The following is a 16,525-nucleotide window of genomic DNA, read 5'->3' on the forward strand; positions in this document are numbered from 1 at the left end:
ACACCCCCTCGTCGTCGTCGTTCTTCTCACAAGCACGCTACCCCTGCGCGTAACGACCGATAGGGAGGATCTCAACAGTCCCCTGCAGACCGATCGTTGGCTTTAATTTTCTAGGTGACGACGCACCAAGCGAAGAGAAGAGAAAAGGGATTAGCCGTTGCTGCTGCTGATACTGATGTTGATGCCGATGCCGATGCCGATGCCGATACCGATGCCGATACCGATGCTCATTCGATTGTAAATACGAGACTATCGATAGATACAGTTTTTGCATTAACACCAAAGTATAGAACATTGATAATAACACTTTTCTATTTTTTCCATTCGATCGATCAATAAACTTTCTGTACATTTATATGTCTCAATTATCGATAATTATTTCTTATACTACAGAATATATTTTTTGTACTACATTACACTTATCGATCACCTTCTTTATTTTGAAACGATCAAAATAATCGTTCTTGAAATGAAAAGTCGAGTTTAAGATTCAAAGAAGAATAATTTCAATAGCAGCTTTGGGCGAAATATTGGGATAATTCTTGAATCACGAACCCCGACATATATTGCATTGTTTGTCCTTCACATACGAGAAGCAGAGTTTCGCGTAATCCGGATTTCGGTGTAGAAAGCGCATCTGGAATCGTCATCTGTGGCGCAATCTCGACCGCGATCGAAACGCGCACACGGATTTTCGTGATCCTATTAGAGGTGGAGGACTACGATCATGCAGGTATCGTCGACATTGCGAACCCACTACGTTGCATTGAGTCTAAAGGTTCTTCTAGATTGTTCGTAGGTGGTTCAACACCAGAGACGCCCTTCACAATGCTTCTTTCTCAATCTCGTCAATGAATCCGACTTAACGCGTGCATAGAATCGGTAAGGAGCGTTTCGAATTACAGAGTCACGCGAATGACTTTCGGCTATTGTTGATCGAGAAGTGGATCGAGGGCGCGAGGATTACGAGGGTTCCTTCTCAGAGCTATTGGAATCCGTCGGGAGAAAAAAGAAACCATAAGAAAAAATTTATTCGACCACGTGATTTTCTAAAAATAACGTTATGTATATCTACTCTTATATCTATTTATTAGTAAGATATTCAACAAAATCCAAATAATGGAAGAAAAATATGATTTTTGCATGATAACTTGGAGAATAATAAATTGTTAAATATACAATATTATTTATAATTCCGATACGAATGATCCATAAAATATTCCTGGACATTAGAACTCACCGCTTCGTTTGAGAAGAGAATCGTCGCGACCATGTAGTTGACTACCGGGTAAAAGAGACTGTCCGGAACCGGGGGTAGCCGCTGTTGGAATGCCAGTGGCCAGTGGATGATGAGAGGGCGTAGCCGAGTACCATGCCGGTGGCCAACCTGCAGCCTGTCCGTTGAACATTCTCAGCTTGTCGTAAACGCTTTCGGCGCCTTGATGCGCTTGCACTGCTGCCGCCTGTTGCTCCTTCTGAGAGGCTAGGTTTCTGAGTACCCTGTTGATCGACGACACCTACAAAAACACATCAAATTCTTCGATTGATATTCTTTCCAATTTTGCTACTGTAGTAATGATCATTAACCAAATACTATCTTGTCGAAGATTTCTTTTTTCTTATTTTAAATCTACTACAGAGATATTGTATATTCTCAAAAAAAAAGAGAGATATATACTCGAGAGCAGTAAAAACTCTTTGTAAAAATTTGTCTACTCTTCGAATATTTCAGATTCGTATTCACCCGTGAGTCCACGAATATCATCACCGGACATCTCTTTCTCTCTCTCTTTCTCTCTCACTCACTCACTCTCTCTCTCTCTCTCTCTTTCTCTCTCTCTCTCTCTTACATTTTTTCTCTTTTCAGAGCTTCCTCTCTCATCGGGATAGGGAAATCTCCAGATGAAAGGATGCCGCCATCCAATTATTATTACATGAAACGGTTTCCATAGCTCTTCGCTCCCTCTATCCAGACACGGTCGTCTTCACCTTGCACATCGCGGTCGAACCACTGGCTAACTCCTAAAGTTATAACGAGCCACGGGGGTGAGTTTCGGTGCTCTCGACTTGTACATAATAGATCCTCTGTACTCTACGCGTGCCCTCGTCCGTCATTCTCTCTTCATCCTTCTCTCTCTCTTTCTCTCTCTCCCTCTTTCTAGTCCTCTTTCTGTGTAACATGGATGGTACAACCAAGTTGGATATATCCAGAGTACATACTACGACTTCACTCGACGAGTATTGAATTAAGCATCTTAATTACAGTTTCGGTTAATAGCTTTAGCGAGAAAGTGAGAGAGAGAGAGAGAGAGAGAGAGAGAGAGAGAGAGAGAGAAAGAGAGAGAATAACGAAACACTGATTCGATCCGATTTAAAAAACATAAAATAACGATTATACTTCGTTAAGTGCTAAAGATTCTAATAGAAAGATGAATCAACGATTTATGACTATTTATGACTATTAGAAGAAACATTGAAGAACGAAGATACTAGACTAGATAAAAATTAGACAATAATAAAAGCTGATGATAGTATAATGATAAATTTAACAACTGTCAATAAAGTTTTCATTTGATCAACGAACGATTGATATCAAATTAGATGCGACTCGTTAAGAAAGACGTCTCATTAATAGTTCAACCTTGTTTTACCTCATCAAACATACATCGTCGATCACTCTGATACCATTATTACTGAAGGAAGAGCTCGAAAGGGTAGAGGACTTACTGTAAAGACCGATAGTTCATCGATCCTCTCTCATTAATCGTTGTATCGAATCCGAGAACGAGATAGGTACATAGCTATAGTAAAACGATAGAATCGAGAGCGGACTCGTTTGGAAAGGTTCGTTCGCGTGCGAGATTCCCTTCCGATTTCGCGACGTAATGACAGACTCCGAGGGATAGGTGGACGGTGATTGTACGAGACTAGGGGTAGAGAATATGGAGTGTGGGGTATGCAGTGAGGGAAACGAAAAGGACGTTTCTCGACTAACCGCGCTCGACAGCAGTTCGCCCATCCTGATCTAGCCTTTCCATCATCGAGTCGTGCAAAGCCGGCTATGGCTCGACGCTATGGCTCGCATTGCCCATGCTCGGCCTCGCTCAAGCTCCGCTCTTGCCGCACAACAGCCGCAGCACCGATGCAGACCATTACACGCGCGACCGGACACGAATAATTGTGCAACACGCTTAACTGATCCCATTCACTCTGATTCTACCCGCTTCTCCGTTCGCTCGACTCCTCTCTTTCTCTCTCTCTCTCTCTCTCTCTATCATTCTCGTTCTATCTTTCTCATACCTGATCACCCCTACTACTCGTGTCCCTTCCCTGCGTGCCTCCTCACACCCCATCGTCGACGACGCCACAATGTGTACCCGCCGCAACAGCCACGACCGACGCTATTAGTATTACGAATACTGTTATTATTGCTATCACTGGTGCCAGCATAGGTGGAATATAGATGATAGTCGTCTGGACGTATCGTTAAGTGAGACAGAAAGAGACGTCGATGTATATGAGACTATCGATCTTCATCAGGATCGTTGCATATTTTGTAATCGAGCATTAAGTGATACCGTTTGAAATTGATCCTAAAAATTTTATTATCGACACTTCTAATAGTACCAAAAATATTATTGGATACAGATTTTAGACCAGACAGAATAGTTTTTTTAATCGATCGATACAATATATTCCATTCGTGGTAATAACATAAAGGAAACGTAGAATTGAATCTAAATTAATTGTGTATATTCCAATATCTCGAAAACTAATTTGATCGTAACTTCTAACCCTCTTGAGAACACCGATGGACAACGATTAAAATGAAAGATTCTTTCATGATCGGAATAATGACCAGAACGCGTGCGATGTCTCTCCCTCTCGTTATTTCTCTGATGAACGTCCTGATCTAAAGGATAGGCAGAGAGCAGGGAAAAGGGAAAGAAGTGGACAGACGGGAAACGGCACTCGAAGGAAAAGCGAAATACCGTTCGAAGATTCCTTCTCGTCCGAACAGATATTCGCGAGGAGGGTTGAAAAGGATGTTTGGAAGACGCACGGATGTGCTGTATGTACGAAAGAGCCGATTCTTTCTGACGGAAGGAGGGTGATAGGGGGTTCAAGGGAGTTGAGAGAACATTCGACGCGAGGGTGGACAATAGCCTTGGTCCGCGTAATGGACCGATTACCCCTCCCAACCGATCGTATTTACGAGACTTTGATTAGGGTCGAGTGGCCGGATCCGACGGGTAAGTACCGGACCGCGTCCGCACCCTGATAAGCCACCGACTACTCCTATTTTCTTCTTTTCTTTTCTTTTCCTTTTTTTTCTTTCTTTCTTAATCTCAACTTATCGAGATTTATATCGCGTATTTCAATCGTTTTGTCATAAGAATGTACGCTTGCGGAAATTTTTTACGCAAACTCGTAAAACTTTCGATCAAATATTTTTATAAAAATAATCTTGTATAAAGACGGAGAAAATTATTAGGTATTATTGTTCTTTTTTTTTCTTTTTTAAGAACTCATTTTACAATTGTAAAATAATATAACGAAAACCTCGACGAAATGATTCAAAGGAAATTGACATCTATTATCCATGTTCTTACGAAGTACATGTAGATCTTTACTCACACTTGGTATATTGTCATTATTGCAAACGCCTTCCTGGAGAAGTCGGTCTCGTATTTCCCAAGCGAAAATCGATGGACACTCGCGCTTATAATCGGCGATCTTATTAACGACCGGAGTGGTCGCTACTCGTGGCTTACTACCACCTATCGCGCGTGGTTTTATGGATCCAGTCTCATAATACCTGTAAGAAAAGAAAGACCAATGTTACTAACTTCTTCAAATCAAAATACGTGCATATGTCTTCTTAATTTATCCTCTAATCATTTGAATCTTCATCGTGACGGTTACAGGCTCGTCTTTTTTTCGTGTCTGTACTACCGTTACGTTTTTTTTCCTAAACATTGACTTTATATAGTTTAAACAAACGGTCTTCATATTCGTCGAATATATTAAAAAATTTTCCATTAAATGATTTTTTTCAAACGATTTCCTTGACTGATTTAAACAAAATGTTAAAGCTTACAAAAAAAAAACAATAAACTATCTCATTTTATTCCATATAACGTTGAACTCTGATCAACATATAAACGAGTTATTAACTTACAAGATAACTCACCTGCCGAGGATCTTGGAGACGCATCCGTTGCTAACCTGCAAAATTCGTGAAATATCGCAAGGTCTCGCCCCACTATGCGCCAATTCGACTATCTTCTGCCTGGTAGAGTCTGGCAATGGCCGACCATTGACGTAAACACCGCCGAGCTGGTTAACTCCGCTGTGTCCTGCAGCCGAGCACCCAAATATTGAGTTCTGTCCGACCATAGAACCCCCTCCAATACCCGCGCCACCCCCGTGCATCAAGTCCTCTTCTGTGAAGCAAAACGCGCGCTATTTGTATTTTATTATCACATTCGAATAGCTCCTTTTATTCGCCGATTAATTACCAATTAATGTGTTCACATCAATCGATCATCGACCTTTCAACGATCCTTCTATGATTCCATCGAAACATACGTTCGCTATTTTACATGATCAAATTCCTTGGAATTTTGCATGTTACATAATTGATCACAAATACGAACAATTCGATGCTTTCATTTAATCCAACAGAGTTTCGAAATTAATTCGGATTAATTATATTTAATCTAATTCAATCTAACGTAAAACCGTACTTAATTTAATTAAACGTGACATCTTAATCTAACGTAATTCGATTCATGATATCTAAAATAGAATAAGAAAGAGAGAGAGAGAGAGAGAGAGAGAGAGAGAGAGAGAGAGAGAGAGAGAGAGAAAGAAAAGTTAGCTGTAATATAATTAAAACAGTAGAATTTATGATAGATGCTTTTCCAATGAGAACGAGAAAAAAGAGATAAAGAAGAAGAAAATATTTTTCAAATATTTTCTTCATGAAATATTTTCACAATGAATCAACTTAACGGAGTATATTGATTGATTCACGCGTATCAATTCTTCAAGAAATAGTGAAAACAATGAAAGATATAGAGAAAATATAAAAGATATAGGGGAAAAATAAAGAAAAAGAGAAAAATAGGAAGAGAAGAAAAATGGAAAAACGGAAGTGTGAGAAACGAAGCGGATGGACTAGTAAAACGCGAAGCTTTTTAACCTTTGTTGTCGCTTTGTAAATTCACGCGCTAACACTGACGGCGGACTGGCGGAGAGAAGGGTGTAGGAAGTTAGGGTGGGGGTGGTAAGGGTCGTACAACGAGAATGCGTCGTGACTCACCTCGAGGACGAAGAGAAAGAGAAAGAGAGAGAGAGAAAGAAAGAGTGAGTGAGTGAGTGAAAAAGAGTAGGAGAGAGAGAGAAAGAGAGAGGGAGAGAGAGTGAGAGAGAGAGAGAGTGAGTGAAAAAGAGTGAGAGAGAGAGAGAAAGAGAGAGAGAGAGAGGAACTCGAGGAGACTGTGCGCTAAATGCATCTTGCAATTAACGAATTTAATTAATCTCCCACTTTTGCGCCGTGCAAAGCGACAAGAAATAGTTGGAATGTAATTTGAATGGGCTGAGCACGGCGTCACCGTACGAAACCACTTTGTATAACGACGCACGACGCGTTTCACAGGTCCTCTCTCCCTCTCCTTCTTTCTCTTCCTCTTTCTCTCCTTCACTCTTTGCTACTACCACCAGAACCACCACCTTCTCCTCCTCCAGTACCTCTTCAACGAACACTACGAGGAGCCGAGATTCCCTGAATTTTGTGATTACTTGATGTCGTTGGAAAAAAGGAGGAGGTTGTCCTCTCCTCATATGATCTTCCATTTCTACGTGCCGTGCCAAGTATTCATCGTTCGTAGGCGTAATCATGTCCGTTATTTTCTATTCATCAAAAACTCTGAACTATTTTCTCGTAAATATTTGCAGACATTTATGTTGTGTGTAAGAAACACGTTGATTAAATATCATTTCTCTTTCTATACATTTTTATCTATTCTTATTTATTTGTTTTCTTTCATTTTTTTTATAGATATCTATCTTATAATTCGATATATATATATATATATATATATATATATATATATATATATATGCAGAAATAATCCATAGGATTCGTTAGAAATGCTTATTCTTGATAAATAGAATTTCAAAGTTTATATCAATCGTCGTAAATAAAAAAAAACAAACAAATAAAATAAAATAAAATAAAATGAATAAGTCTATCGATATCCACCTCGAAATCAACGAAATAAATTTCAACGAATTCACGTACTGTAATAAAAAAATTTCTATGAATTCGATTGTCTACGAAATAAATCCATCGATCAATTTAAATTCTCGAATATACTTAAATGGAAATATGACTGAATTACATAAATACTTTATTCTGTTATAGAATTAAAATTTTTTCAATTTTATCTGTTTAGAACCATTAAAGAAAAAAAAAAGAAAATTCATATTCTCGATTTTATTAACCAAAACTTACTTGAACTGAGAAACTACGAGGAAAAACGGACTATAAAACCTCTGTGAAGAATAAAATGAAGGAGGTGAAAAGGAGAGAAAAGAAGAAGAAGAAGAAGAAAAAGAAGACAAAATAAAACCATCTTTCTTCTTCTCTCGAAGCAATTAAAATGACAGCCAAGACTTGGAGAGTTCTTTTCCACGTAAAGAATCAATGAATATTCATACGGGTGCCCAGTTTAATAAGCAAGTATGTAGATCTGTCCAACGTTCCACGATCTTACCATTCGCATTTCCTTTAATTTATGCAACGAGATACATCAAATTATAATTCTCTTTTTCTCTTTATTTCCCTATACCTCCTTTCTCTCTCTCTCTCTTTTTTTCTCTCTCTCTCTCTCTTTTTTTTTCTCTCTCTCTCTCTCTCTCTCTCCCCCTCTTTCTCTCACTCTCTCTCTCTCTCTCTTTCTCTTTCTCTTTCACTAACGGTAGCACGGTTAACGACGTGAGGTACCAACACCGACCAAAAAGCTTTAATTAAAAAAAAAAAATTAAATGTTCCAACTTTTATTTCTTTTTTTGTTGGAAAAAAAATGAGGGACTCACATATTCAGATAGTTACTAGCCCGATTTTCTTTTCTATTAAGCGTAAATATACAATGTATTTCATTTTATCAGTTAGACAAATAAAAAGAAAAATTAATATCATTCTTTGAACCAATTGAAAGACTATAGATGCACGTTTTTTTTCTAGATAAAATTATTTCCAGTTACAAAACGAAAAGTTTTAACAAGAAAACATTATCTTAAATAATTGAGAATATATCTAATCATCATAGATAAAATAAAAAATAAGAATAAATAAATAAAACGTGACGTTGAATGGATCGAATTTTCGTTTGATAAATATTTTAAATATTAATTGTTAACGTAGGAACTGTTTTAAATAAATTTAGTTCGTAGAAATAATAGGAGAATTTAACGTAATAAAAAGAGCTTGATACAATAAAGTTTGAAGTAAGTAGAACGATCATGCTTGTCGTCCAACCGCATACGAGATGAAAAAACTAAGTCACCCTTTGAAGAAGGCATATGACAGGGGGTGTCTCTCGCCCCGCTACAGTTTTAATTCGCTACAAAGGGCGTCCGAGAGAATCCGTAACGTCAGCTCCTGTATCTATACGTATACTATACGAAGTTTCACACGATGTAAACCGACAAAGTTCGAGCCCCCTCCGAGCTTTTTACTTTCGCCCCTCTTCGTGTCGTTCTTTTTAATGGCGCACCTAAGATACGGGATGGAAGGGCGACCGACGATGAAAATAAGTGACGATCAATTTGCCGAAGATAATAATATCTTGCTTGGGGCGTATCTAACGTTATTTGTATAATAAACGACGCTCCAAAGGGATACCGCGTCCTAGATTTATGCCAGCGATCTTATTTACTTATTTATCGAACAACTTTATCCTTGATAATCTTGTTGATCGGGCTATCTATCGATTAATCAACGATTTTACAATTTATAGAGATAATTAGTAGATATTTACTTGACATTTTATATTTCAAATTCGACATATCTACTTGAAATTTATTTCATTTTTTATTTTATAAGATCATCAGTTTGTAATGTATCTTTATTTTCTATAGGTCGACATAAAGATAAAAATCATTAATTGAAGCGAAGAACAATAAACATCGAATAATGGCCCCTTCGAAGATCTCTTAGGACCAATCGAATATCAGAAGATACGTGACCGGTAGTTAGCATTGTACACAACATCTTCTCGCCCAATCCCGCTTCGAGGCGAGAAAACTGTACCGCCCTTTGAGGTATGCCACGACCCTAGTGTTCTCCGTTAGCGCTTTAATTCATTACAAAGGAAGACTTCCCGTAGATTTGCACCTACACATACATACGTACATACATACGTATATACGCGTGTATATAGGAAGTTGCACATGAGGTGAACGCACAAAGTGCATACTACCTTCTCCCTCTTACAACATCCTTCCTCTCCTGCTTTCTCTCTCTCTCTCTCTCTCTCTCTCTCTCTTTCTCTCTCTCTTTTTCTCTCTTTCTCTCTCATTCTCGTATGTTGGCACAGCAAGCAGGGTGAATCGTCCAAGCAACACCGGCGATTCGCGAACACGATGTGCGCGCGCACACACACGCTAACTCCGCACACATTCTTTATATATAATTTCGCGTTAATCTACGCGACGACCAGCGCAAAAGCGAGTCATGCCGCAAAGTGAGGCAAAAAGGTTCCACTTGGCTAAGCGTGAAACGGAGCACAGATTAAATCCCTTCCTACTGGCGCACGACGTCGCGGCACCCTTCCACTACCACCTCCACTACTCTCTCCTCCATCTCCTCCTACTCATTCTACTCATCCTTCCTTCCTTCCTTCCTTTCTCCACACTACCATCACTTTAGCCAGCTACCGCCTACTTTCCCTTCGAGAGCCAAGAATCGTCTCCGTTCCTCGTTAAACGGCTCGGGCAACTTCTCTGTCCTTCGGACACCCTTCCTTCTTTTTCTTTTTTCTTCCTTTCTTTCATCCTCTTTTCGTTCCTTTCACGTGCAAAAAGAAAGATCAAAAGAGAAAGTCTCTTCGCTGAGAAAGAGGAACTCAAACCTTTCGATTTTCTCTTTCGGAAAGCGAAGAATTTAAAGGACGAAGAAGGTTGACTTTGATATCCATGGTGAGTCACATTACTTGTTACGAGTTTCTATCAGAATACTCGTGATATCGAGAAAGTTTGAAGCAATCATTTTGAAAGTGCTAACAAATTTATTCAAATATATTCAAATTTGTGGATTATCGTTGTTTATATATATATATATATATATATATATATATATATATATCAGTCTCCCTTTTTATTTTTTTATGAAAAGAAATATCAAACAAGGTCGTATAAAGGTGTATAAAATTTTTTAAAATATAGCAAAACTATCGAGAAAATGACGCCACATTATTGAAAACGTAATTATACGAAACGATTTATATCGTCACGCTATTAACAACACGCGATCAAATAGTTACGAACATGTAGATAACCTCGAGTCTCTATCTTATCAAGTGGAAAGATTAAATAATGTCATCAATTATATCGTTGATTTCTCACCTTCCACGGAAAATCGGTGAGAAAAGGGAGACTTTGATCATTGCATAATGTCGCTCATTGACGGTGTTAAAAAAATTGTACTTATTTACACATCGTTGAAATATCTCCGAGTATTATTATCACGTCATCGCGTGCATCTCTCATTTTGCTGAGGAGAAGGGTTGAAAACGTATCTCACTTCCAAAGTGTTTCAAGATAAACTCGTGAATTTCGTTTCAGCTCGGTTTCAGCTCGGTTTCTCTTTCTCCCTCTCCCTCTCCCTCTCCCTCTCTCTCTCTCTTTCTCTCTCTCTCTTTCTCTTTCTTGTCATCTCTCGGTCTCTTTCTACAGATCTCACGACAGGGGTGACATCAAATATGTTGCTGAGGGCTTACATTCTCTAATGAGTTGAATCGTGAGATACCTTCTCTCTCTCTCTCTCTCTCTCTCTCTCTCTCTCTCTCTCTCTCTCTCTCTCTCTCTCTTTAGTTTTCAAGAGTTGAATTCATTACATACGATGTTAGGAGGTAGCGTTTGAATTAGCGAGAACAGCTACTACACACCGATGTCGTTGTACAACTCATTATCGCGCGAGTCTTGGAACTTTGTCCCCCTTTTTCGTACATAAATTGCAAAGTTTATGGAACATGTCTGTCCCTTCTTGCGTCCACTTTTTCTTTTTTCCTTTTCCTCTTTTCTTTTTTCTTTTTTTTTCTTTTCTTCTTTCGAATCCGATAAAATTCACACGTATTAGGAAATATTAAAACTAAGTATAAAAAAAAGAAAGATAATTATTTTCTTGATTTTATCAGAAACAATTATGAGAATTATTTAATATGGGCTAAGAAAACAAAGTTAAGAAAATGTGTCATTAGTTTTTAAAATTATTTCACGATTCGTAAACGAATTTCGAAGAGAATTATTTGTTAAAGGATATATTATATGTAAGGATATAAAAATACAGAGTTGTTGTTTTTCGATTCGTAAGACAATATGTAATCCTTCCTTGGTGTAAATCGAGCTCGAGAGCAATTAAAAGGTATAAAACTTGAGGTTAACAAATACACGACCACAGAGCAAACCGTAAGAATTTGTACTCGAGCAGAAATATGAGTAGTGGCATTTCGCCACCTTTCCCAGCCCTTATCCCCCCTCACACTCCCGCCCAGCTTGACAATAAACCGGAGTGTCTCGGTGTGACGGGCCCGCCATGAATTCGGCTGACCGCAACTCTTTCTTTTTTCTTTCTATACAGAATGTGAGGAAGAGCCAAAAAGAGAGAAAAAGAGAAAAAAGAAAGAGACAGAGAAAGACCGGTTCACGTCCGGAGATACGAGTACGTTCGTTGTCGTCCTCGTAACAAGACAAAAGGTACAAAAGCGTAAAGATAATAGACGTCAGGGACTCAGCCAAAGGGAAAAGAAGCAAATATAGTAGCATGACCTTAGAATCGAACGAAATCGTTTACGGCGAAATAAAAATCCAAGAAAATTATCTAACCGAACAATACACTTTCATAAAAGAGAAGAAATTGTTGGTTGAGTAGATAAACGATAATTACTTGACAAATCGACTTTATCGTTACAATAATAATTTCGATTACCTTTGACGAAACATCTTTTTTAATTCTACTTCTTGTTTCATATCATTCTCAATTCGAGACTTTGTTCGAATATTAAATCACTTAAAACCTTCTCGTTTCGATTTGATACGACATACGATACGACAATATGTTTAATAAAAGTAATGAAGAAAATTTTTGAAAAAAAAAAAGAAATATCATCGTTCTTATCTTAAATGAACGATTCTAGAAACGTATTCATTCGCAACGAAGAATAATTTCGATGGATTTGTGGGAGACGGCGTTACAAGACAACCATAATCATTAACAAATCTTGTAGCGACGTAGAAAATAAAATACTCTCGTGAATCGACCGTTTGATTCGAATAGCCTACGGGAGTATTATGGGGAAAGAGAGAGACGGCATCGTACCGGTAGCTGGATGCTCTGTTGAATGAATGGCTGACTGGTTGGATGGATAGATGGATGGATGTAGGATGGATAGTTGGGTGGATGGACGGTTTTGCTCGGAGGGTCGCTTTTGCCCGGCGTTCGTTCGCTCGCTCGTGCCAAGCAGACATTGTCCGCCCCGAAGCAATACACGGTGTTCGAATGGTTCACGATCGAGAAGGGGGAAAGCACACTTTACTCCTCTATAACTCGTATTATGATCTCGAGGCGTGTAACGCGATACCAAAGTGTTTTGGTGCGCCGGAGCGTGCGTAAAGCCGCAGCTCGCTACAGAAAGTATTATAGAATGCTGCCTCGTGGTGGTTTATGTGCCAAAGGGTAAATCGAAACAGGTCTTTGCTAGAACGAACACTACCCTTTGTCAATGAGTTTCTTTCTGAGCGTTATTATCGTGCGGATTAAAGGAATACAGCTAACAAAACGAAGAGTCATGTTGTTAATGAAACCAAGACTTCTTTGTTACTATGAAATCGATACAATTAAAAATTAATGAACAATACAAAAAAGTTTTTTCTACTTCCAGTATTAAAAAACTAGTTATTTTTAATAGACAATTCACTCTCCAAATATCCATAATACTTATGATCATGAAAATTATAGTTGTTCGATATTCTTGACGTTTTGAATGTTTTTTAACTGAGAAATCAAATAAGAACACGTCAAATCATTTGTCACGTATAACAAGGTCTAAAAGATCTTTTCAATAACTAATTTGTAGGTATAAATCGGTGTTATAAAAGACATAAAAGAGGCAGATACTCCCAACGTAAAGTAGAGTCTATGGCGTGTATGGCGTAGTAAGTTGGATTCGTACGCGACGGCTTTTAGGTGAAAGGCGCCATCCTTCAACGGCGAACTACTGGCTCGAAGGGGCTGTTGGTCCGACAGAAGCCAAGGAAAGGCGTGTCGGGTTACGGACTAACCCCGGGGATAACCGCCAGCCCCACCTAAGCCCATAAGCGTAGACGTATTTACTTCCCTTTCTCTTTCTTTCTCTCTCTCTCTCTCTCTCTCTCTCTCTCTCTGTCCTATTCTCTCTCTTCAACCCTTTCAATGTATCTTTACGCAAAGGTCATGACTTCGAGTCGAAGGATCGCGAAGGAAATCATGTCCTACTAAATACGTCTCATTTTACACGCTCGATCTGTTCGACCCTATACGGTCAACCCTTTCGAACCCTCTTAACTTTCTTTAAAATTGATACTTGAAAAATCGCGGTTCTTCAATATACTTCATAATACAGAATTCATTTCTTCAATTTCTTAATTCTTAGCAATAATTATATATTCCTTCGAAGAAAAATAATGGTATAAATCAATAGATCGAGGAAATAAAACTGAAAGGAGAGAATTTTTACGAATTAGATATTTATAAATTTTATGTCAATCATGAAATAAACCGAAGTCGTAACTTTCTTCGTGCGAAAAATATTTGCAGTTTGATTTTTATCCACGTAGAAGCACTTGAAAAGAGAGAGAGAGAGAGAGAGAGAGAGAGAGAGAGAGAGAGTGCAGTCCTTATAACCACTTTTGGTTGGACTCTCGAAATCCGTCTAGGAAGATGATGCGTCGTCGCTCAAGCGTAACTAGATCGAAATCCTCTAGGACCATATTCCACGCGCCTTGTCGAAATTGACGTTAACGATCGACGACAGCGTGAGAGGCAAGAAGAACGTATGTACCTAGACTCATCCTAATAAGAATCCATTAGCAAAATGGGTGAAGTGCTAATACGCGTTAAGTATTTGTCTCATGAAACATCGAGTCTTGTGCATCTAAGCATTTCGATAACGAAAACAACCGCAGTAAAGTATCGAAAACACGAAAATCATTAGTCATTGGTCGATGATTAAGATGAAGAGTAATCATTAAAGATGACTATATCACTGATAATAATGTAATTCAGAATTTTTTACGTTTTTTACGTTCATATTTTGTATTCGTTTTTTTTTTCATTCATCTTAGTTAGACCAGCTCACATAACGATAATTATTGTTTAATAAATAATTCAATAAGAAATATCGGCGCGATAAAATATGAAATTATGATTAACTCTTTGAGGTTAGGTGAATTTAAAAAAATCCCACCCTTTGCTTAGCGTTTTATGTATGATAAGATGTATTTTAATCCACCCCGAAAAGTTAAAGTTATTCATAATCATACAGATTAATATTTTATTTTATATAAAATATTAAAAATTGCATAATTACTATTATATTTAAAATTCTGTACAACTTGGATTTTTATTTTCTTTAAAATCGTGTGCATCGAAGAGTTAAGCTAAGACCATAACTAGATACTAATTGTACTTATATTTTTCATCCATCTTATTTCGTTTTGTATCTGATTTGTTTTTATTATTACTTAGGATGCATAGGGAAGATAAATAAAAAAAAAAATTTTTTTAATCAATATTTAAAAGGGGATATAAGAAGTGATCGATCGTGTTCGTAAATGTAAAAATAATGAAAATTATTCTTCTCTTATCACATAAGTAGATAAACATAGAAATATTTTATTTACGTATAGCTATATTAAACAGTACGAGAGTAACATAATGATACTACAAATTCTGCTTTAATATAAAGATACAAAAAGATAGCAAAACATATTCTAATACATAGAACAAAACAATAGTATCAAAAATAACAATCTGCAGATAGATTTTTGAATAGTAATTAAAAATAGTAATACGCAAGAAGTAGATAACTAAACGAGAAAGTATATTTCATACGTGATATAGATACCTATCAGTTAAATGTTATAGAAAAAATGCAAATGGAAATGTTCTTGATGAACGATAGAAGAAAGTGAGAAGAAAAGAAACAATATTTAAACGTATAGGAGTGAAGTAAAGAAGAAGTGGAAAAAGTCTTAGGAAGAAAAGATAGTAAGAAAGATGAGATCCGAGAGAGAGAGAGAGAGAAAGAGAAAGAAAAAGAAAGAGAGAAAGGTAGAGCATTAATCTTTGGAATGGTAATTTGACCGACCTTTGTGCGGCATCTTCCAGAAGGGCGGCTCGGGGGTGGACGAGCAAGGGTTAGCCACCCCCGCGCCCAACAGGGTCCTTGCCGCGTGCAGCGCCGCCGCCGCCGCTTCCCTGCTCCTCGCAGCCGCTACACTCGGTGGATAATCCGAAGGGCTATCGCCTCCTCCTCCTCCTCCTCCTCCACCTCCTCCACCACCACCACCTTCTCCCCCACCACTTCCTCCTCCACCACCGATTCCGCTGCCGCCGATTCCTCCGCCTTCTCCTCCTCCTCCTCCTCCTCCTCCTCCGCCGCCGCCGCCGCCGCTGCCGCCTCCGCCTCCGCCGCTGCCGCCGCCGCTACCGCTACCGGCGCTTCCGCCGGTACTACCGCTGCAAGGACGAAGCTGCAGACTCAGCCGACCACCTCCTCCACCACCACCACCGTCTCCTCCGCCACCACCGCCGCCACCTCCGGCCACGCTAACACAGTGCTGAAATCAGTCAAAACGTCATCATCATTCACTTTTTTCTCTATTTCGTTCGTGAATACATATCATGTTTTCGGCTAACTACACGTTGAAATTTATTTTCTCTCTTTATCGTTTTATTTTCATTCTAGATAACATGTCGAAAGTTTGATACACTGTTGAATGACTGACACTCAATTGTACAGACTTTAAGGATCTCTTTTCTGACGCTTAAAAGATCATACAGTATATTTTCTAATAAATATAAAATCTGATGAATTTATTTAGAAAAATCAGATGTTTTTTAGATAAAGTTGGAATAGATATTAGATGATAGATATATCTATCAATTCAAGATTACTTCAGCAATATACAATGTTAAATTCTATCATCAAGATTTTCGTAATCCTTGATATTATTCCTTAAGAACGATTTAAATTAT

At 38.3% G+C, this 16,525-nt stretch overlaps 1 protein-coding gene across 4 annotated transcripts in view; it reads right to left on the bottom strand.

Moving 5' to 3' along the window:
* LOC124425945 (paired box protein Pax-6-like) overlaps nt 1-16,102 on the bottom strand; it is a 32,473-nt gene extending 16,371 nt beyond the window's left edge. The window contains exons 1-4 of one of the 4 annotated variants that reach the window (XM_046967068.1): nt 15,636-16,102; nt 5,195-5,447; nt 4,639-4,819; nt 1,241-1,517 (exon numbers count right to left, since the gene is read on the bottom strand). In XM_046967068.1, coding sequence (XP_046823024.1) covers nt 1,241-1,517; nt 4,639-4,819; nt 5,195-5,447; nt 15,636-15,648 — 724 coding nt within the window. In that variant the 5' untranslated portion in view covers nt 15,649-16,102. Of the gene's footprint in view, nt 1-1,240; nt 1,518-4,638; nt 4,820-5,194; nt 5,467-15,635 lie in introns of all 4 variants that reach the window. The other 3 variants (XM_046967066.1, XM_046967065.1, XM_046967067.1) reach the window with 3 other exon arrangements.
* Nucleotides 16,103-16,525: the final 423 nt, after the last annotated feature.

Source organism: Vespa crabro, chromosome 8 (genome assembly GCF_910589235.1).
Source record: "Vespa crabro chromosome 8, iyVesCrab1.2, whole genome shotgun sequence".
Lineage (NCBI taxonomy): Eukaryota > Metazoa > Arthropoda > Insecta > Hymenoptera > Vespidae > Vespa > Vespa crabro.